The sequence below is a fragment of the Mya arenaria genome, chromosome 14, assembly GCF_026914265.1.
Source record: "Mya arenaria isolate MELC-2E11 chromosome 14, ASM2691426v1".
In the NCBI taxonomy this organism is placed as follows: domain Eukaryota; kingdom Metazoa; phylum Mollusca; class Bivalvia; order Myida; family Myidae; genus Mya; species Mya arenaria.
Window position 1 is genome coordinate 47,747,241 of NC_069135.1, and position 21,795 is coordinate 47,769,035.

The following is a 21,795-nucleotide window of genomic DNA, read 5'->3' on the forward strand; positions in this document are numbered from 1 at the left end:
GAATTATGCCTTATATACAATTTTTTGTTTGATTTTTACTTCAATATATGTTGTTAATACTAGGTTGGGAATCGGTTGCAATTTTACTATCGATGATCGGTTCCAGTCAAGTAACCGATTATCGATAGTACAATCGGTTTTTAAAATACTAGATAGTACCTGAGTTGTAGTTTTATTCATGTAGAGTATTAAACTCTTAATCATTATATGCATATACCTTATGTCTATGATTGAAGTTATTAAGTGTTGTTGTATAAAAAATAGTTTATTTCCTTGCTGACATTGTGGCTTTCATCAGCCATTTTGTTAAAGATAACATCTTAACACTTACTAAAAAAAAATAATTCGATAATCGATTATAACTAAATACTATCGATTGTCGCCGATTTCAGACCCAACCAATCGATTTTCGATTATAATCGATCATCGGAACATCACTAGTAAATACTTTACCAACCTCAATTTTTCGGCTCCGATTTTTACATTTTTCCGCTGCGTCCTATCTTATATATTAAGGGTGTTTACCCCGTTTTTTTCAACTATTTTTTTGCCTGTGTCCTATCTATGCTAGCGTCCTATACATGATATAATACGGTACCTTTCAGCCAAGTCAAAAAAAAGAAAACAACATATGCTGCAAATTTGTTTTTCCATCATTTCCATTCTTTGAATGAATAATCCAGGAATTTGTTCTTTACAAATCACTGATACTCTTTTTTTCATGTCTTGAATTTCACAATTTATTGTTAACACAATGCTCTAGTATCAAGAAGAACAACAAACTGTTCCTAAAATAATCTAAAACCTTAGTACAGTGCTCCAGCGAGCCCCTTTTTTGAGGGCGGTTACCTCTAAGTTGAAGGTCACACTTAGTGTTTATTCACAATGGTATGCTGCATATAAGTACATGGAGGTTAGGCTGTCGTAACCGGGCTGTAACTTTCTCTTGAATGGACAGATTTTAAAATGACTAGCCACATATTTTCGACATACCAAGACGACATGTCATGTGCAAGACCCATGTCCCTACCTCTAAGGTGAAAGATACACTAAGTGTTTATTCACAATGGAATGCTGAATATGAGGACATAAGAGTGTAGGCTGTCAAGTATGGGTGGTATTTCAGAGGCAATTTATAATAACTTGCCAGAACAATTTGACACGTAAAGGCAAGATCAACTTTTCATGTACTTGTTCATAGGTCAATGACACATTCGGGGGCATTCGTCTCATACTGTGACAGCTCTTGTTCAATATTCTTTGAGAAACAAGCTATATTGATAACAAAGGTTAAACTCTTTTACTCAGGTGAGCGATTTAGGGCCATCATGGCCCTCTTGTTGATGAGTTTTTACAACTTTTAGTAAAATTCTGTGAGTACTTTGTCAAACATTGTGTAAGAATTTTGTAGAACCAAGAAATTTTAACCCAGACAATAGTTTTGCTTTTCTGATCTCAATCTAGCAATTTGTTCTCAAAGCAAATATCCAAAAGAGTTAATGAAGTTTTAGACTAATTGTGAGGAGGAAAGCGTCCAATAACCCAGCAGTATTGGTCCCCTGTGCCTCTGCTGTACAGGCCTGTCAGTGTTCTCTTGCCAAGCTGCAGGCTTCTCCTGACACAGATGGTGCCTCCAGTACAATAGTGGCTGTTTCCTTACACCTAATGCTATTTGAAGGCTAGATGTTTACTTGGCATGTAATTTAATTTTTGAAATGAGAGAAATGCAGCTTGCCCATATGGGACTCTTATATTAGGATTTATTTTTTTTAAAAATGGGGGGAGGGAATAAGAAAAGGAGTATTGTAGTTGTTTGGGTTTCCAGGGAAGGAGTGCAAACTCAAACATTTTCAAGTTTATCCAATACAACTTGGTACACATGTATCCAGAGATAATACCCACATGTATTGCCAGGTCCATGACTGTCTTTAGTGATTGTTGAGTTATGTCTCTTCTTTGACTGAAAAAACAACAGAAATGCATTGGCATTTGTATCACGTTTTGCTTGTTTTCTTGTTGGGTTTGGGTTACTTGTTCATATATTAAAATGTGTCATTCTCATTCATACTGAGGATTGTTAAATCTAAAAATGTATGATATGCATATAAATGGTATGATCCGGTTAGCGCAGAGGTAAGCGCACTTGCTTCTCACCAAGGCGACCTTGGGTTTCGATTCCCGGCCTGGGCGCATGTGAGCCAAGCCGGGAAGTGGGGTTTTTCCGGGTTTTCCGGTTTCCCCCACAACACAAGACAACACTCTCGCGCAACATCATGCCAACGAGAGTGACTTAGTATAACCTATCATAGCTTTCTTCACAATCATTGTAAAATATAACGTTTAAACTAAATGGTATGATCATGCTTACATGATTTCTGAAGATCGTCCACCAAACAAAATGACATGAACACACATGGCCATTAACCCAAGTAGTTCAGGATCAAGTGTGCCATTTTACTTTCTTTAAGGTATTAGCCGCGCAATACACACTTTTTTAAAAGCTTTAACCGACAACATAGTTATAATCACGGTACACTATGGGACTTTTATCCAAATTTTGAAGATTTTTTACCATTACACCCACCCCCAAACTCCAAGGGCTACAAAGAGCGACAAGTAAATATTTTGTCTATATTTGAATTTTTTCGCATTATCAGAGATTATGAAATAAACACAACAGTTTCTGGTAAAATAAACTTCAGTTAACAGAAAACTAAAGTTCAAACGAACACATTATTGATACACATGGAAAAAAATCATTTTGATTGATCTTATGATTCTTCGGAAAAGAGCAGTTTTTCGATGTTTGAAAATATATAGCAGTTTTATAAAATTCTTAAGAAATAGTTAACTATAAGGCAAGCTGCTGAAATCGTTTTAGATATTATCTATGATGTCTATTGAACAATTTAAAACACAATTTATGATAGTTTACCGTCCAGTTTTGAAGAAAATATACATAATGTCATGTTACCATACATTTTTATAGCTAATAAAATGCTTAAAAATCAACCTTTTTCTTGTAAAAAATTATAAAGCTTAATTGGACTTGTTCATAAAATGTACTCTTTCAAATAAATGAATTTTACTTATGATACTAACTCAGAATACAGAGTTTAAAACAAATGAGTGTACTTTTAAACTAAAATATGTGAAGAAACAAGAACACTAAGTGGGCTCGCCCCTCCAAAAATATCAGAGTTGAAAGTTCTCAACTAATGTTTTTTTTTAATATTATAACATGTAAACAATCTCTGTGGGTAATTTGATGTATATCTGTTTTATTTTGTCATTGGTATTCTAACAATTAGGTTTTTTTCACAATCATTCTTCACTCTTCAACATTTGAAGTTTGGTCTGTTCCCATGCTTTGTACTTGTAGTGTGTGCACAGATGATAACTACTCATTGCTGAGTCAATGCTGATTTGGTTTTCATGCACCTTCAGGTACTTTACCCATCAAGAATGTTTAATGCTGTAAAGGAAAAAAGTTGTACTTTAAAGCCTTTCTAACTAATTAGTTTAGATAATTATACTGCCATACATATACAAAATAAAATATAAACAGTTTAATATTTCTCGACATTATTTTGAAAAAACAACAACAAGCTGATACATACATGTATATATATAAAGAAAATTATTAAATTTATCAATAAAATTCATCATCATCATCATCATCATCATCATCATCATCATCATCATCATCATCATCATCATCACCACCACTTGACCACCACCACCACTTGACCACCATCACCACCACCACCACTTGATTATTGAATACAGTAGGTTTATAAAAACAAAAACCAAGTCAAATATGTTTTATATGAAATACTCACATCATCTCGATCAGATGCGACTGCCTTGTGGATGGACATGGCTGTCAAATCAGCTCTCAAGGATCCAACATAGTATTTAATGCAGGCTGGAATTCTTCATAACCCAGTGTTGTTGACTAAGTAATATTCAGTCATTTTCCTGCCTGGAAGAAATTAGACTTCTGATTATCAACCAGCAGAAACTACCACCGTAAAATACAAATGCACAAGTATTATACATTCTGCACTAATATCTGTTTTAGCCAAGAGTAAGGGTTGATAGGCACAAATGTGTAGTTGTTGTGCATATGGTTGATAATGATTCACAACAGTATGGGGTTTTAACGAGACCTACACCAAGCCAATGAATGTCAATAGTGTCCTAGCAGATGCGGCTTCAAGCCCCAAACCACATACAACTTTTTTTCACAGGTTAATTTTGAAAATATGCATTTTGTAAACAAATAACGGGTATGTACATGTATTGTTGTATGTTAGAAATAGGTCACGTACCAAAACACATCATTTTTAAACAAAATTTTAAGTCTAATATTTTTCTAAGATAAAACAATCAATTGAAAGATTACATACTCATATTATATCTTAAACATAAGTTATGTACATAAGTACATATAAAAATATGTAACATGTACATAAGTACATGTAAAATATGAACATGCTGTCTAAACATTTAGCTAATAAAAATGATTTAAGAATTCCAAAGATAAATTAAAAAAACAAACGTTTTTGAACACATCAACGTACAAAACTACTCAAGGATACTTACATTCAGAGCCCTTTGATACGAATATCCCAGTTCCATGCCGATTGTTGACAGTTCGTTTTTTCGAGAGAAAATCTTCTCTTACGCGTATATTTCACTTGTAATCCATGTTTAACTGTAATGACTCAAATTGTTAGATGTATCGTAATCAACTGTCAGTGTGTACTTTAAGTGTTTATTTATTTTAAACATATATTCATGAGAAAAACATCACAACGTTTCCAAATCCTACGATGTAGAAATTCCATTATTGACCTATGAATAGCCGGGAAATACCTTCTGTTTCTAAAAATAGCAACATCCGGTACAGGCCGAATACGCCCGATGTTCGTCGCGATCTGTTACGGCGAGTGGCGATATATGTCGATGTTACCCGATGTTTCCCGAGTTGTATTACATGGCTAATACCTTAATGCTAACTTTCCTCCATCAGCTTCACAAGTGTAACCACACATAGATTACAAACACCAACAATTCCAACCACGCTTCCAAAGAATGTAAATGTTCTGCTTGTTCTGTTTTATTTGATTACATGTACTTAACATGTTTCTACTAGTACACTGATTTGAAATATGTGTGATACTGTCAAAGTTAATCTTATCTTGTATTTCAGAGAGTTTTCCAAGGAGAGAGAGAAGGCGAAGGCTCGAGGTGATTTCCAAAAACTGCGAGAAAAACAGCAACTTGATGAGGATCTCCGTGGTTACCTAGACTGGATCACTCAAGCAGGTGGGTTATACATAATATACATGTGTTTACTGGGATTACCTAGACTTAATTATTCAAGCAGGTTGGTTATATTTAGTAAAATCTTAGAAAAATCTTTGAAACACACTAGTGTCATTATATTTGGTCCGACATTTATCAAACTTAATCTGAATGTTTTTGCTTGATAACTCTGGAACAAATTTAAAACTGGGTCATATTTGATAAAAAATTAGGACAATAGGTCAAATCTTCTTCTTTTTTGTCTGGAACCATATCATGGTAATGATTGGTTACATAATGTTCAAACTTGGACAAAATTTTACCCTTTATGAAATTTTAAAAGCTGTTCACATGGGGTCAAAAACTAGGTCACTAGGTCAAATCTTAGAAAAATAATAGAAACATACAAGAGGCCATGATTTCTGGACCATAATTTTTTATTCTTAATCAGATTTTTTTCATTGATGGAATGATTGACTAGTTTAAAACTAAGTCACATGAAGTCAGACCCTAGGTCACTAGGTCAAATCTTTGAAAAATCATGTCCAGAACCAAATATTGGTATTGATTGATCAACCTTTCTTCGAACTGTGGTCAGAATATTCCCCTTGAAAACATCTTGAAAGTGGGTCACATAGGGTCAAAACTGGGCCATTATGTGTTAATCTTACAGAAATCTTGGGAACAAACAGAGGCAAAATCTGCCTGCTCATATCTTCATGAAACTTAATCAGAATTTTGCCTCTATAAAATCTCGGCTTACTTTGAAACTAGGTTACATGGAGTAAAACAATAGGTCTAATCTTACAAAAACCTCTGCAATTCTCTAGGAGCTTTATTTTTGCAATAATTTTGGTCCAATCCTCTTGAAACTTGTTCAGAATGTTTGCCTTCATGAAATCTTTTTTTTTTTAGTTTGAAACTGGGTAATGTAGGGTCATAAACTAGGTTACTAGGTCAAATCTAAATGCTACATGATATACAATATTTATTTTATTATCAAATCGTTGCAAACAAACTCATATCTCATATCCAATATTCATCAAGAGTCCATCACTCTGCAGTCATAATTATTGCATGTTTGGTTACCAACACCTGATTTCCATGCCACCATTTGCCTAATCCGGTGGGGGATATTAATTCAACGAATTTTCTTGTTTTGCTTTGCTTTTGACAAGATTTGAAAGCTTATAGAATCATGCTCAAGTCTGTTTCCTTGGAAGAAACGAGACTGCCACCTATGGTAGATATTGGTAGTGGTGTTCGTTTTCTGGGACCAAAAGAGATCCCCTTTTGAGGATCAAAGTTTGTCTTTTAGTATGAAAATTCAATCATTTGAATTTTTAAAAGATTAGGATAGCTGTAACTCACCAACTGCAGAAAGTATAGAAGTTTATTGGTAATTCTTCCTGAATTTCTAATGTGTTATTGATTTGTGCGGTCACTTGGAATTGTCAGCAACTGGGGAAACCAAATTTGTCTGGCTCTGTTTAGGGTTTGTCGTTATTTGATATTAACTCAGACATAGTTTGAGGGCTTAATTACGTTAAGGTGTTGTCTATAGGCATTGCAGTAATATTTGTCCGAAGTATCAATATGGTTTTTCTGCTGTTGCATAATGCAGACAATTACACTCATCTAGAAGGGGAAAGTACGCTTATCGATGCCGAGGGACTGCCGATGGTGGTTGGCCCCATCTTTAGTACAAGTCTTGCTAGATTGGGGGATAAAGTGCGCTGACAGAATGTAACCCCGGTTCTATAACGTGCCATTGTATAGCCATGACAAATAGTAGTTGGGCGTGGATCAAACCTGCGATCCCTGGGTTGACAGCTTAAAGTTTTCACTAATGTTTCATTATGGGAGAGATATTGTCACACTAGTGTTTGGTCATGAGAGGGATATTGTTACACTAATGTATTGTTACGGGAGAGATATTGTCACACTAGTGTTTGGTCATGGGACAGATATTGTCACTCTTGTCATGGGAGAGATATTGTCACATTAATGTTTCATCATGGGAGAGATATTGTCACACTTGTGTTTCGTCACGTGACATATATTGTCACTCTTGTCATGGGACAGATATTGTCACATTGATGATTCATCATGGGAGAGATATTGTCACACTTGTGTTTCGTCACGTGACATATATTGTCACTCTTGTCATGGGACAGATATTGTCACATTGATGATTCATCATGGGAGAGATATTGTCACACTTGTGTCACATTACTGTTTCATCATGGGACAGATATTGACACATTGATGTTTCACTATTTGAAAGATGTCCTCACTTTTGTTTTTCTCAATGGCCCATTTTTTAAAATTTCAGATTGAAATATCACTGAATGTTGTACACTATTGTTTAGTAGTAGTTGTGATTAAGTACCTTACATCCGAAACCTGATAGTATTGCACAATGCTATCTACATGCATATCGATATCCACATATCCCAGTTGTGCAGACAAGAAGGCTGTGTATATTGTGTAATATATTTGTTCTACCCTCTTCGGGATAGCGGTACAATTAGATTACATTGTCAGATGTTGAGACGAAATGAGGGTTGAATGCCTTCATTGATGCCAATTCAGGTTTCCTGGCTGCTCTCATATTTCCGGGCTGAATATTAATTAGTTGAGTGTTTCTTTTCTTGATTCTTCCTATACACAAAAATATTGGTCAGGGTTTGATGCAATTTTTATTTCCCTAAAGCATAAATCTATAATTATATCTATTAACAAGCTGAAGATCTGTTTCATGAATGCATTGTATATAACAAAAAACATTTATAAGATCTTATACGCTGTAATTGTTGGATTGTCCTAAATTATGCCGTTGCATTTGAAGTGTGAAGGGGGAATTATACTTGGACAAAGTAAAGTTAATTGTCCGGGTGATCTGTTGCAAAGGTTGGAACAAACTACGCCCTGGCATTTTTTCCATGATCCATGGTCAGTTATGTGCCCTTAAACAACAGTTCTTATACTTTTGGCTATAACAGACTTTGTGGAGCAAACTTTTTCCATAGTTGCAGCACTGTCACTTGAATACTTGGTACATGATACCTACAGAATGGGTAGTAGTGGTGACTGGCATATATTTTGTGACCCTTGACCATCTTGTCGTAGAGTTACATGCCCTTAAATAGTAATATAATATTTACACTTTTGGCTATTTGTTAGATAAATATGTCTCTTACCCTAGTAGTGTAAATCTAACAGATTCCAGGTTTACCATAGTCTCTGAAATACCAGGACTTACAACTCATAGAAACTGACCTAAGATCCATTTTGTCATGTTAATGGCTTCAATCAACTATGCTTAAATAGAAATAAGTATGCACTCTTACTCCCAAATATGATTTACCGCAATAAGTAGTATTGTTTTAATATTCCAAAAAGGATGAATAAATGTCAAAAACAATAATTCTTATGAAGGATACGGATAATTTGAAAGAAATCAGCATAAACATGGTATGTTTACCTTATGAGACTATAGAAGACCACAGTAAATCTTTTAGCATCAGTGGTCGAAATTAGCACAAGCCCGCAAGCCCTGCACTGGTAAAATGTCTTTCGGGCTTGCTCAAATTCTGAATCTTATATAGCAGGGCTTGTTACAAAATTTAATGCCAAGCATTAGTATAAGCATTTGGGCTTGTTCATCCAAAAGTCTAATTTCGATGACTGTAGCATTCATCAATCATTTAATATTTTTTCGCTTTCTGCTATTAAATGGTTAAAGGTTTATCAGTCAAAATTGAGCTTTGTTATACATTATGAATAAGAGTGTCACTTAAAGATTATTTTATTTATTTAAGTCTAATGCAATGTTTTATTGTTTCTATTTCTACAGAGATGATGGACCCAGAAAATGAGGAGGAAGGGGAGGAGACTGAAAAGAGAGGTCATGGTGGGTCAATGTGTGATGATTTATTTTTGCTTGTCTGTATTCGAAGAAAGATATGTGGGGTATTATGATAGCCCTGGTATTGTTGGCTGTAGAATCTTGCAGCAACTTAAACCTGAACTAAATCTAAAAAGAAATCAAGATATTCAAATGAAACTTGTTACCCGATCCTATACGCATTTGTATAGAATTTACCATAACTCTGGTTTCGTTAATTATTGAGTTATGCCCCTTGTTTAGAAAGAGTAGACAAGCTTTAATGTTTGCTCCAAGATGCTCTTGTTTTAATTTTGTCATAAACCTTTGTCACTTTTGGGATGTTTTCATCCAAGAAACTTCTTAAATATACATACTATAATAATTTCTTAAAAACAAAAAAAAATGCTGTTTTTGTAATTACTTTTTCTAAAGCACAGTTAAAGTGTTACTATTTTAAACTTTAGAATAAGTCATGGCCTTATAATTCACAATTATATCTTTATATATTTTGAAGCCAAAGTTCCGAATGAGACAGATTCATCGGATAAAACAGAAGATGGAATAGACGTAGATGAAGTTCAACAGACCTGGTGGCACAGAAAGAGGTGGGTGATAATGTCGTTCAGGGCTTGATTATGTATGTCAAGGTCAGGGCCAAGGGGGTGATTACATATATTGGGGAGTGATTATGCACTACAGGTGGTGATTACATATATAAGGGTTTGATAACACCCTAAAGGGGGTGATTACATATATCAGGGAGTGATTACGCACTACAGGGGGTGATTACGTATATCAGGGAGTGATTACGCACTACAGGGGGTGATTACGTATATCAGGGAGTGATTACGCACTACATGGGGTGATTATGTATTTCAGGGAGTGATTAAGCACTACATGGGGTGATTACGTATTTCAGGGAGTGATTAAGCACTACATGGGGTGATTACGTATTTCAGGGAGTGATTACGCACTACATGGGGTGATTACATATATCAGGGAGTGATTACGCACTACAGGGGGTGATTACATATATCAGGGAGTGATTACGCACTACAGGGGGTGATTACGTATTTCAGGGAGTGATTAAGCACTACATGGGGTGATTACGTATTTCAGGGAGTGATTACGCACTACAGGGGGTGATAACATATATCTGTGAGTGATTACACATTACAGGGGTTACTACATATTTCATAGTTCAGGGGATGAGTAAATATTTTGGGGTTCAGGGGATGGTAATGTTTTTAGGGAGTGATTCTGTATTTCAGGGTGTGATTACATATATAAGGGGGTAGGGGGATTCTGTATTTCAGTGGGTGATTACATGTTGTAGTGGGTGATTACATATTTCATGGGTGATTACATATTTCAGGGGATTATTATGTATTTTAGGGGGTTATGTCATAGTGTATGGGATTATCATGTTTTTTGGGTATGATCATGTTTTTAGGGGGTGATTACATGTTTCAAGGGGTGATAATATTTTTCAGGAAATGATTGCATGTTTCAGGGGCGGATTATTTGCATTCCATTTGTAAAGCTATTTAGATTTGCCGTGGCTTTAAACATGTTCATTTTTACGTTTTAAGACATGTCTTAAAAAAACATGCATTTGTCTGGGTATCAGAGAGAAAAAAGCCAAAGTGATGTGTTATAGGGATAGCCTTTGTGTTGTTGTCATCATGCAAAAAACTGAACCTTGGCCATAACTTATTAAAAATTTAAGTTATTCCAATGAAACTTGGTACACATGTAGCCCGATGCATTATGCACATGAGTTGTGAGACCACTAACATGTTATGCCCTTTATTTGTCTTAACAAACAACAACAGACATGTGTTGTGTTTGCTCTGCGGTCCTCTTGTTAATCTAACAAATTGCTTTTCTTTTGCAGTCGGAGATTACGGAAGTTAAATCGTCGTGGTAGAAGAGCGTGTAGAACATTTGTAAAAAGTACTCCATTCTATTGGACAGTTATTGTGATGGTGTTTTTAAATACTTGTGTTTTAACCTCAGAGCATTATAGACAGCCAGAATGGCTAGATAAATTCCAAGGTGAGTAATGGTTGTTTGTAGCCTTATGAGTAATGGTTGTTTGTAGCCTTTAATCCTAATAGGTCATCATTACTTGACATTAAAGCTGCACTCTCACAGATTTACCGTGTTTACAACTTTAAAAATTTTTGTCTTGGAATAAGCATTCTTTTGCGTAAACATCTGCAATCAAGTGACTGCTGACAAAAGATCAGATCGCAGATTTTCATATTTCCGTTTCAAAATTAATATTTTATGGCTAAAACCATTACCAACGGTTTTAGAAAAATGCATAGAACATCAATTTTTGAACTTAAAAATAAAAATCTGCGATCTATTTTTTGTCAGCATTCGTATATGACTGGTTTACATGCATTTTCACATAAATTGGCTCATTCCAAGACAAAAAATAAAAAAAGTTGTCAAAACGTTCAATCTGTGAAAGTGCAGCTTTCATGCTTGCCATTGACTCTGATACCATAATTGAGGTCAACTACTTTATAAACATATGGGTGTTGAAAAGGTGAAAAATAATTTTTTGATCAGAACATTGTTTATTTATGAATTTTTGTCGTTCATTTTATGTGAACAAGTCAAATTTTGTTTGGATGACAATTTCAGACAGCAATTTTGGTACTCTGCTCGTGAAAACATACCTTTCTTGGTGAAATAAATTTAGATCTAGCACCAAAATTCAACAAATATCCTCTGTATCCTGAAAAGCATTGTTCAGCTTTCATTTGAAAAGGATTTTATTCATAACTGAATGTTTGTTCTTATAGTATTTATTATTTCTCATTTCAGAAATTGCCAACATATTTTTTGTGATATTATTCACATTGGAGATGTTGTTGAAGATGTATAGCTTGGGGTTCCAAGGCTACTTTGTGTCATTATTTAACCGCTTTGACTGTTTTGTGGTACTATGCAGTATTGCGGAGGTATTGTTGATACAGTTTGAAGTTCTGCCGCCTCTTGGTGTCAGTGTGTTACGATGCGCTCGCCTTCTACGATTGTTTAAAGCTACTAGGTAAGGAATGGACAATACAGTCGAACCCCTATGGCTGGAACTCACTTGGCTCAAATTCCTTGTTGGTTGAACTGAATGTTAAGGACCCATTTATTTATACTGATCGTAAGCAATCCCGCTTGGCTCAATTTTTCTGAGGCTTGAAGTATTGTCGCCGGTCTGTGGGAGTTTGAGCCAACGTGTTTCGACTGCACTCGAACCATAAACATGGAATCATTATAAAGATGTCTGCATTAACAGTGGTCGAAATTAACACAAGCCCGCAAGCCCTGCACTGGTAAAATATTTTTCGGGCTTACTCAAATTCTTAATTTTATATAGCAGGGCTTGTTAAAAAAAATTATGCCAAGTACCAGTATAAGAATTCTGGCTGGTTCATCCGAAAGTCTAATTTCAATGACTGCATCAAGGATGCCGGCTTCTTATACTCCTACTTATTATGTCTCCCCCTCTCTGGGGGAGACATATTGTTTTTGCCCTGTCCGTCAGTCCGGTAGTCCGTCAGTCCGTCCGTACGTCACACTTCGTTTCCGATCGATAACTGGAAAACCGCATGACCTAGGATCACCAAACTTGGTAGGGAGGTTGGTCGTGAGGTGTAGAGGATCCCTATTGTTTTTGGGGTCACTAGGTCAAAGGTCAAGGTCGCGGCGACCCCCAATATAAAAAACATTTCTGCTCAAAATCTTGAGAACGGTTTGACCTAGGTTCACCAAACTTGGTAGGGAGGTTGGTCATGAGGTGTAGAAGATCCCTATTGTTTTTGGGGTCACTAGGTCAAAGGTCAAGGTCGCGGCGACCCCCAATGTAAAAAACATTTCCGCTCAATATCTTGAGAATGGTTTGACCTAGGTTCACCAAACTTGGTAGGGAGGTTGATCATGAGGTTTAGAAAACTCCTATATTTTGGGGGGTCACAAGGTCAAAGGTCAACGTCGCTGTGACCTCTAATGTCAAAAAATATTTCCGTGCAATATCAGGAGAATGCTTTGTTCGTTTCCGATCGATAACTGGAAAACCGCATGACCTAGGATCACCAAACTTGGTAGGGAGGTTGGTCGTGAGGTGTAGAGGATCCCTATTGTTTTTGGGGTCACTAGGTCAAAGGTCAAGGTCGCGGCGACCCCCAATATAAAAAACATTTCTGCTCAAAATCTTGAGAACGGTTTGACCTAGGTTCACCAAACTTGGTAGGGAGGTTGGTCGTGAGGTGTAGAGGATCCCTATTGTTTTTGGGGTCACTAGGTCAAAGGTCAAGGTCGGGGCGACCCCCAATATAAAAAACATTTCTGCTCAAAATCTTGAGAACGGTTTGACCTAGGTTCACCAAACTTGGTAGGGAGGATGGTCATGAGGTGTAGAAGATCCCTATTGTTTTTCGGGTCACTAGGTCAAAGGTCAAGGTCGCGGCGACCCCCAATGTAAAAAACATTTCCGCTCAATATCTTGAGAATGGTTTGACCTAGGTTCACCAAACTTGGTAGGGAGGAAGTACAAATTTCATGTCCATCATTGATTATTTCTCACCTACGACCACACAATGGGGGAGACATGCGCTTTTTCAAAAAAGCAATCTCTAGTTGCATACTTCCTTTTGCACAAAGGAATAAGACTATATATATCTTTAATAATAATGAAATTCAATTATATTCCACCACTTATTTGTTGAAATTTTTTAACAGATGAGCATATTATACATCTGCATGATTGTGTCTAATCATTTGTAATTTTACAACCTACCATTACGCTGTTCCAACAATCAAGAAAAAATCAGGATTTTTTTATGCCCCCTTTTGAAAAAAGTGGGGTATATTGTTTTGCACATGTCGGTCGGTCTGTCTGTCTGTCTGTCTGTCGGTCGGTCGGAATACCAAATGGTTTCCGATCAATAACTTGAGAACGCTTTGACCGAGGGACCTCATACTTGGTATGTGTATTGGTCATCACCAGCAGATGAACCCTATTGATTTTGAGGTCAGTGGGTCAAAGGTCAAGGTCAGTGTGACCTTTACATGAAAAACGGTTTCCGATCAATAACTTGAGAACGCTTTGACCCAGGAACCTCATACTTGGTATGTGTATTGGTCATCACCAGCAGATGAACCCTATTGATTTTGAGGTCAGTGGGTCAAAGGTCAAGGTCAGTGTGACCTTTACATGAAAAACGGTTTCCGATCAATAACTTGAGAACGCTTTGACCCAGGAACCTCATACTTGGTAGGTGTATTGGTCATGACCAGCAGATGAACCCTATTGATTTTGAGGTCAGTGGGTCAAAGGTCAAGGTCAGTGTGACCTTAACATGAAAAACGGTTTCCGATCAATAACTTGAGAACGCTTTGACCTAGGGACCTCATACTAGGTAGGCTTATTGGTCATGACCAGCAGATGAACCCTATTGATTTTGAGGTCAGTGGGTCAAAGGTCAAGGTCAGTGTGACTGTAAGCTGAAAAAAGGTTTTCTGATTGTCCATATTTTATTTTCTTATATAGTAGACAGTAGAAATTTATATGTCACTAAATGCATGAGTTGAAGTATCAGTTTTCAGTGAACATCTAGTTTAATTATGCCCCCCTTCGAAGCAGAGGGGTTATATAATTGCTTTGCACATGTCGGTCGGTCTGTTGGAAGACCAAAGCTTGTCCGAGTGATAACTCAACAATTCCCGGACCTATGGTCATCAAACTTGACATGAAGATTAGGTATGACCAGTAGATGACCTGCCTCATATGCATCCAATGACAAATCAGCTGTCATTTCAGTCCATGCATATTTCATTCAATTGTCCAAATATTTCTGGCAACTTGGCGCTCAGGGGGCATAATGTTTGACAAACATCTCTTGTTTTTTTTATTAAGCTTCCATATTATTTCATTCTTCATCAACGTATGGCATGCCTCTTGGTGTTTGGCTACTGGTTTCTGTAACAATCTGAAAAAAATAGGAAAAGTTTCGAATTATCACAGCCCTGGTTTTCACTCAACCACAAGTTACCTCTGACAAGTTACCTCAGACAAGTTACTTCAGACAAGTGACCTGGGACAAGTTACAAAGCGGAGTGAGGCTTCCATTTTTAATTGTCTTATATATTTGGTTGTAGGTACTGGTCGTCGCTGCGTAACCTGGTAGCATCACTTCTCAACAGTATGCGATCTATCGCGTCTCTGTTGCTACTCCTCTTCTTGTTCATTGTGATATTTGCGTTGCTCGGCATGCAGTTGTTTGGAGGAAAGTTCAACTTCCCGAGTGCCAAGCCGCGCAGCAATTTTGACACGTTTTACCAGTCACTTCTAACCGTCTTCCAGGTAAGAGTTTTTTTATTGTAAGAAGTAGGGGCATTGTAACTACTGGATATTAAAATAATTCTTGTATATTTTAAGGTTTAAAAAGTTGGCAGAACATTTTGCCCAAATTATAATAAAGAAAAGGTATTAATGATAGTTCAGAGATTGAAAAACTCAAGTGACCAATTATCCCATTCTGTTTTACTGAGAGGGTGACGTAAATTGTTTTGTTCTTAAAATAGACAAAGAACAGATTAAAAAAATGCTTACCTTCTTTTAATGTTGGCAATCATTCACGATTTCTGTATCATAAAGAATTAGTCAAATGAGTTGAACATTTAAGAAATATTACACACCACTGAGGGTCTTATGACATTATAAGGACCAGCCAGTCAGCCCCTGAAGGTGTGTATATGGAGCGAGGCATTAGCGCCTTTGATGTGTTTTATTGAACAAATCTAATAATGTTTACTTGCGAAAAAAATGTCGTTATGAAAATTGCAAGGAGCACTCACTAGTTTTATGACATCAGCGGTCCATATTATATGATGTCAGCGGTCCATATTTTATTTTTGGTGAGGTCCAGACCGGCCAAAAACATATGGATCGCTGACATCATGAAAACTGGATTTTTATTAAAATACATTAATAAATGGACCGATCAACTTTATATACACAAAAAAGGGACACATTTATGTAAGGTATAATATTTTCAGATATTGACCGGTGAGGATTGGAATGCAGCGATGTATGATGGCATCAAGGCATTTGGTGGTGTGAGTGACATCACCTGTATCTTCGCCACACTCTACTTTGTCATACTGTTCATTGTTGGCAACTGTATCCTTTTAAAATGGGCATAACAGGGATTTGGCATCAAATAGAAGATGAAATTTTGTCCATCCTAGAATAAATTATAGGTTAATGTCAACTTCATTGAACAATCACCAAAAATGTTCTTAATAAAGTAAGGTTTATTATTAGTGCCTTATAGAATCTTGCAGAATATATCTCATACTGATTTATTCAGTTTAAAAACAGCCATTTCATTGCAACAGCGAGGTCTTAAACTAGCGAGTCTAGCCGAATTTACCCACTGCTTATCAAAGAAGGTTAACAGAATGGGTCAGTTGTGGGTATCTGGCAATGATTTATACATCACTTGTACGAATTCTAACTGCATACCTTACCTGGTAACTTTAAATTAAAAATCTAAAATTTAGTGTGGCACATTATGCTCTGCTTTTAAAAGAAAGTGTTGAATTGTGCTCTCTAGCAGCTGGATCCATTCTTCCCAAGCCTACCATTCCTTAATGCCACACACAGATATTCTACTGAATGTGTTCTTGGCCATTGCTGTGGACAATCTGGCTGACGCTCAAAGCCTTACGGAGATAGAGGAAGAGAAGGCCGAGGAAAGAGAGAGAACCCGCTCCATACGTCGCTCAAAAAGCAAGTCTCCAGAGAAAGGGGATGATAAGGTATTCTTTGGCAAGCTTTATAGTATCCTGCAATACTGTGGCAAGCTTTATGGTATGCTGCCATACTGTTGCAAGCATTATGGTATGCTGCCATACTGTTGCAAGCTTTATGGTATGCTGCCATACTGTGGCAAGCTTTATGGTATGCTGCCATACTGTGGCAAGCTTTATGGTATGCTGCCATACTGTGGCTAGCTTTATGGTATGCTGCCATACTGTGGCAAGCTTTATGGTATGCTGCCATACTGTTGCAAGCTTTATGGTATGCTGCCATACTGTGGCAAGCTTTAAGGTATTCTGCAATACTTTGGCAAACTTTATGGTATGCTGCCATACTGTGGCAACCTTTAAGGTATTCTGCCATACTTTGGCAAGCTTTATGGTATGCTGCCATACTGTGGCAAGCTTTAAGGTATGCTGACATACTTTGGCAAGCTTTATGGTATGCTGCCATACTGTGGCAAGCTTTAAGGTATGCTGACATACTTTGGCAAGCTTTAAGGTATGCTGCCACACTGCGGCAAGCTTTAAGGTATGCTGCCAGGGCAAGCTTTAAGGTATGCTGACATACTTTGGCCTTGGTGTCGAAGTCAGTATCATTTTGCAAAAACCTTGGCCACTACTCAAAAATTTTCAAGGTATAAAGTTAGTATATATGTTGCTAAAAACAATATGCACATGTATAGCAAAGCACATACCTCTGGCGTTTATATATGTTGAATTATGCCCCTTGTTTAACTACTGAGAATTACACAGAGGATATTATATTCTTATTTAATGTACTGAGTGACCTTTTACTTAATGTTAAAGAACTAATAGGGACCAAAAAAACATTGCATATGTACTCTTTATGACCTTGTTATATGTATTTTGACCTTTTTTTTTTTGAATGACCTTGAAATATATGTACTATAGAGAGGGATAAGGAATTCTTGGTTTGGAAATGAACAAAAATAGAACATTGCTCTTGTATGCTCTTAATGTATGACCTTGAAATGTATAATTTAACCTTCACTGGATGACTTTGACCTTGATTTTTATGCAGGGAGAGGAAGACGAGGGTGTTGGGATGAATGGGGATGAGAGCCACACCTTGGACGGGGATTACGATGACACCCAGCTCAGTCGTCGGCCCAGTGCACGCAGTTCCAGAAGGTAGGCCATGAGTTTGTGTGATTTGCCCGAAACTTTATAATCTTGCTACAATTTAGCTAAATGGATATTTTCAGTAACAAAATTGAAATTAGTAAATACTTTTTATAGGTCGAAATCAATAGTCTTTCTTTTGCATATATCAATCTGCTTGTACGAAGAAATAAGAAGTTAATAGAACTTACAACTTTTAAAAGTATTATTGCAAAGTATTTTACCAAAAAATCTTCCAAGAATCTATCATTTTAGTATAACGCAACATCTTTTATACATGTCTGTTTATGTGATCAGTCATCGGTCTCACCAGCACACAGAGCACCACATGTTGAGGGTTGATGACCCTTACGATGATGAGGGCATGTACCGACATAGCCACAACATACCCATTGAAGGTTAGTATAACAAATGATGACATTGGTTGCCATAGTTAATTAAGATTATATCAGTTTGTCGGTGAAATTACATGTTGATGATCCACTTTCGCTGGCAGCATTACACATATTCCCTAATATGTGGGAAAAAAAATCCCTAAATAAGGATTCCACATATCAAAAATATTTTGATGCCAGGTATATAGATTAAGCTGTTAATATGTTCCTGATTGATTGATATTGATGCATATGAAATGAGATTGGAAGCTATTTCTGTGCCCTGTGTGGAATATGAAACATCGTTCAAAATTAGTTGTATGTAACCACAGAGGATGACTACCAAACTGATGATGAGGACGAAGAAGAGGAAGATTTGGGAGAAGATGAAGATGACAGTCAGACGATGTCAACTGCCCGCCCTCGCCGCATGTCTGAGCTAAAACTCAACACGAAGGTCAAACCCATCCCGCCCGCTAGTTCACTCTTCATCTTTTCACCTCAAAACAGGTGAGAACTACATCTTAAAATATATATTTAGGGCAGCTGATTTTTGAAGTCGAGATATTGTCATACTCTTTGTGTTGTGTCGACTTTGGTGTTGGGGAAAAACTGACCTTGTCTATAACTCAAAACTGTTAAGATATTCATATTATACTTGGTACAGATGTTGCCAGAGACAATAAAATAATAATTGTTGAGTTGTTCCCTTGTTTTATAAAAAAATAAACCTACGAGTGTTGACATTTGCTCCTTTCTTATTTATTTACATGACTTATGATTTCCACAAGCTGTTTGTTTAATCTTTTACTCTTCTTTGAAAGGGAAAAGGATTAAGTGGAATTTGTAGAAACAGAATTGGAGTACAGTTAAACAGCCAATTTCCTATCTTTGAAAACCGTTGAATTGGGCAATATTTTATATTCTTAGTGCTTATTTTGTGACAATTTTATTAAATTGCACATTCAAATCAACTTTATCAGTTTTACCCACAGGGGGCAGAAACAAATGGTTTTTGTTTATTTAAGTCTATATGTATATATATATATATACATATAAGAAAATAATTTGTTTCTGCCCCCTGTGGTTTTACCAAAAGTTTTTAGTGGTTATGGATCCTGTTATTGTATAGTGTAATCTCTAAAAAGGTATCATATATCACAAGTGATATGTTTGTTGTTACAGGTTCCGTAAGTTTTGCCACGCGGTCTGTAATCACTCGTACTTTGGCAACATTGTCCTGGGCTGTATCCTCATCAGTAGTGGCATGTTGGCTGCAGAGGACCCCCTGAACAGCAAGTCTGACCGCAACGTCGTAAGTAAATACACACGTTACAGTGAAATCATACATTTCATTACTTTTATGAGTACATTGTGGCAATGGTAACTTGATCTCCGTGTGGAATGTTCCCTTATATATTTTGGAAATATTCAAGAATAGAATGTGTTAACTGCAATTTGTACCCAACATGATAGGTTTCCACATGTTTTGATCAACCTATTTGTGTATCAAAAGAAGCATCTATATTAAGTCTGACAGCAACATCTAGTTGTTGTTCTTAGAAAAAAAAAGTGTTCAATGAATTTTATCAGCAACAAATTTTACTTCAACACTTTTAGTTAACACACACAGAGTGTTAGATGTGATATTTTTAGTACACGCGGCATTGTCAAAGCTCAATTAAAAATGGTTTCATAAGTTTAATGGTAGTTAATTTAAAGTCGTACTGGAAATATTTTGGAATGTATTCCATATTGGAAAAACAAAACTGACTGATCAATACATAAAAACAATCAGGAAACCAAAACAGTTCAAAGTAAAAGCAGAGCAGTTTACCTACTGATAACGTCTCATGACATATCGCGGCCCCAATTTCTCGAAACTTCTTAAGCTTAACAGACTTAAGTAGCTTATTTCAATTAGCCAAAATACATACTTTAATTGAATTTTGATACTTGAAAAATGGTTTAATGTAATTAACATATAGATAATTCCTATCTAAAGTACAAAAACTCTTAAAGAAGCTATTATACAAATTATTGAAAAACAAAAATAGTGAGTTTAGCTTAATCTTGTTATAAGGGACTAAAGAAGTTTCGAAAAACTGGGGCATGCTGTTGTGTTCTTTTTGGCTTTGTTCTGTTCTGTTGTGTTTTGTTCTGTTCTGTTGCCTAAAAGTGTAATGTATTTCTGTATTTTCAGATCCTGAACTACTTCGATTATATCTTCACCAGTGTGTTCACAGTGGAAATTATTGTCAAAGTATAAAGCTACACAATTATTTACTACAATATATTTTACCAAAGATTTTCTGACCGGATTCAAGATACTGGAAACATAAAGAGTGATAAAATGTCAATTATTATCTTTAAATCAGTGGAATATTTTTGTATATGATTTTTTAATGATCTATTTCTTTAAGTGAATTCAAAATATCATGGGTATCTTTTTAATTATAAATGTTGATAGTTTTCATTTTTAAGTACATGTACCAAATGAGCAAGTAAGCAACTAACTTCATACATATTGATTCATTTACTCACTCTTACTGCAAAATTTAATGAAACCTGTTTGAAATGTGTATTTCAGATTATAACATATGGCTTGGTGCTACATAAAGGTTCTTTCTGTCGCAGTTTTTTCAACATTCTCGACCTTCTAGTAGTCGGTGTTTCTCTGGTCTCATTCGTCTTAGAGTAAGTTTGAAACTTGTCTTATTTAAAAGCCTTTAAATTATCATGTTACAAGAATTGTTGAAATGTTCACCCTGTCCAGCTTACATGTGGCTATGATTCTTTACTTTATTCTGACTGCAGAAACTTCTTTCCTGGAGGGTGAGAGTGGTCTAGTGGTATAGGTGTCCGCCTCTCACCCAAGAGGTTGTGGGTTTGATCCCCATCAGGGGTACTTTCTCATGGCCTCTCAAAAAAGGACACAGTACTGGTTTCCTGGGAAACGGACTCAAGAGTGATTCTATAAGCTTAGCTTTCGTCACAATTGAGCTAAAATAAATTTGTATATACTATATACTAAACTTCTTTTCCTTAATTGATAACAATGATAAGATAATGAAATTTTGTTGGTGTTATATGATTCACAGTTTTTTTAAACACGTTATGTCACCATAAGCATGTGCTATTTACTTTACTTACATGTACATGTATTGTTTAACAATAGCACTGTCTAGATAGAAAACTTGTGTTCCCATATTCTTTCTGACTAGCAAACCTCCCATG

General features: G+C 36.2%; 1 protein-coding gene and 1 long non-coding RNA gene across 9 annotated transcripts in view; one reads left to right on the forward strand and one right to left on the reverse strand.

Moving 5' to 3' along the window:
* The window catches only part of LOC128217248 (muscle calcium channel subunit alpha-1-like), a 167,879-nt gene that overhangs the window by 98,145 nt on the left and 47,939 nt on the right, over positions 1-21,795 (forward strand). For all 8 annotated transcript variants that reach the window (XM_052924262.1, XM_052924254.1, XM_052924256.1 and 5 more), the window contains exons 9-22: positions 5,219-5,334; positions 9,173-9,229; positions 9,720-9,810; positions 11,103-11,263; positions 12,047-12,272; positions 15,374-15,578; positions 16,274-16,397; positions 16,884-17,038; positions 18,084-18,193; positions 18,482-18,582; positions 18,891-19,068; positions 19,744-19,873; positions 20,762-20,821; positions 21,149-21,255. In XM_052924262.1, the coding sequence (XP_052780222.1) occupies positions 5,219-5,334; positions 9,173-9,229; positions 9,720-9,810; positions 11,103-11,263; positions 12,047-12,272; positions 15,374-15,578; positions 16,274-16,397; positions 16,884-17,038; positions 18,084-18,193; positions 18,482-18,582; positions 18,891-19,068; positions 19,744-19,873; positions 20,762-20,821; positions 21,149-21,255 (1,821 nt within the window). The remainder of the gene's footprint in view (positions 1-5,218; positions 5,335-9,172; positions 9,230-9,719; positions 9,811-11,102; positions 11,264-12,046; positions 12,273-15,373; positions 15,579-16,273; positions 16,398-16,883; positions 17,039-18,083; positions 18,194-18,481; positions 18,583-18,890; positions 19,069-19,743; positions 19,874-20,761; positions 20,822-21,148; positions 21,256-21,795) is intronic.
* On the reverse strand, positions 3,372-5,212 carry LOC128217251 (uncharacterized). Its single transcript, XR_008258212.1, has 3 exons — positions 4,609-5,212; positions 3,843-3,985; positions 3,372-3,475 (listed from the first exon to the last, which is right to left on the reverse strand). It is a non-coding gene; the product is annotated as an uncharacterized LOC128217251 (long non-coding RNA).